We start from the raw sequence: 1,076 nt of genomic DNA on the forward strand, positions 1-1,076 counted from the left end.
GCCTGCTACTCTGGGCGTCCCTGCGTTGTCTCTCCTCACCTGTAACCCTGGGGCAAAATACTTAGAAAAGTCATAATATCCATTATTGTGGATTTATTACATGTGCCAGATAAACTACTTCAAACCAAATTAAACTCACTGCCTTCGAGTCAGATCCTACTCATAGCGACCCCTCCTTGGATTTCCGAGGCAGTATCGTTATGGAAGTAGATTGTCCAACCTTCCTTCCGAGGAGAGGCTGGTGGGTTTGAACCACCAGCCTTCTGGTTAGCAGTTAAATGCCTTAGGCACTATGCTGCCAGAGCTCCTAGATGAACTACTAAGTGACTGATATTTATCTATATATGTATCTGTATATGTCTATTTGTTTACATGTCAATCTATCAATCAGTAATTAAACATGTAATATATACCACCTACTAAACTAGGTTCTTTGTTAAAAATTTTTAACAATGTTTGTGTTAGAGTTATTATCATTTTATAGATAAGGAAAATAAGACACTGATGAATTTGCCAAAATTCATTAGCTAGTTGGTGACTTAGCTGGGGATTAAACTAAGGTTTTGTTGTTCCCCCCAAAATTCATAATTTCCATTACATTAGGCTGCCTTGCGTTGCTGACTATTTAAAATTTTTTCTATTAGGTGTTTAAGAACTTTCCTGAATATTGAGTATTAATGTTTATCACATAAATTTCTAATGGGAATGCTTTGGTAGTGTACAGACCTACTTTTTCTATATTGAATAATTGGGACATATGGTTTTAATTTCTTTATCATGTCGGTTTTACATAGTCATGTCACAATATCATTCAATAAAATGCAATTACATTTTATAGTTTTTAAAAGACAAGAAGTGATTCACAAGGTTTATAGATTATGTGCTTTTAAAGTGTGAAATAATTTACACATTTTAAATTGAAGTCACAGTTTTTCTATATTTTTCAAACAGATACGAAGTACTTGCTTTTGCAACGGATGCAGATAAAAGGCAAGAAACTGAACAGCAAAAACTTGGTTCTGGAAAAAGACTAGTGGTAAGGCCCTTTATTTATAGTTAAAAATTTCAGTAATATC

The 1,076-nt window shown here is 33.9% G+C and overlaps 1 protein-coding gene across 1 annotated transcript in view; it reads left to right on the forward strand.

The window, feature by feature from the left end:
* Positions 1 to 1,076, forward strand: part of BBS9 (Bardet-Biedl syndrome 9) — a 784,410-nt gene that overhangs the window by 160,763 nt on the left and 622,571 nt on the right. The window contains 1 exon segment of the mRNA XM_007953988.1: positions 952 to 1,036. Coding sequence (XP_007952179.1) covers positions 952 to 1,036 — 85 coding nt within the window.

This window comes from Orycteropus afer, unplaced genomic scaffold, assembly GCF_000298275.1.
Source record: "Orycteropus afer afer isolate SDZICR_OR568_19922 unplaced genomic scaffold, OryAfe1.0 scaffold00422, whole genome shotgun sequence".
NCBI classification, from domain to species: Eukaryota; Metazoa; Chordata; class Mammalia; order Tubulidentata; family Orycteropodidae; genus Orycteropus; species Orycteropus afer.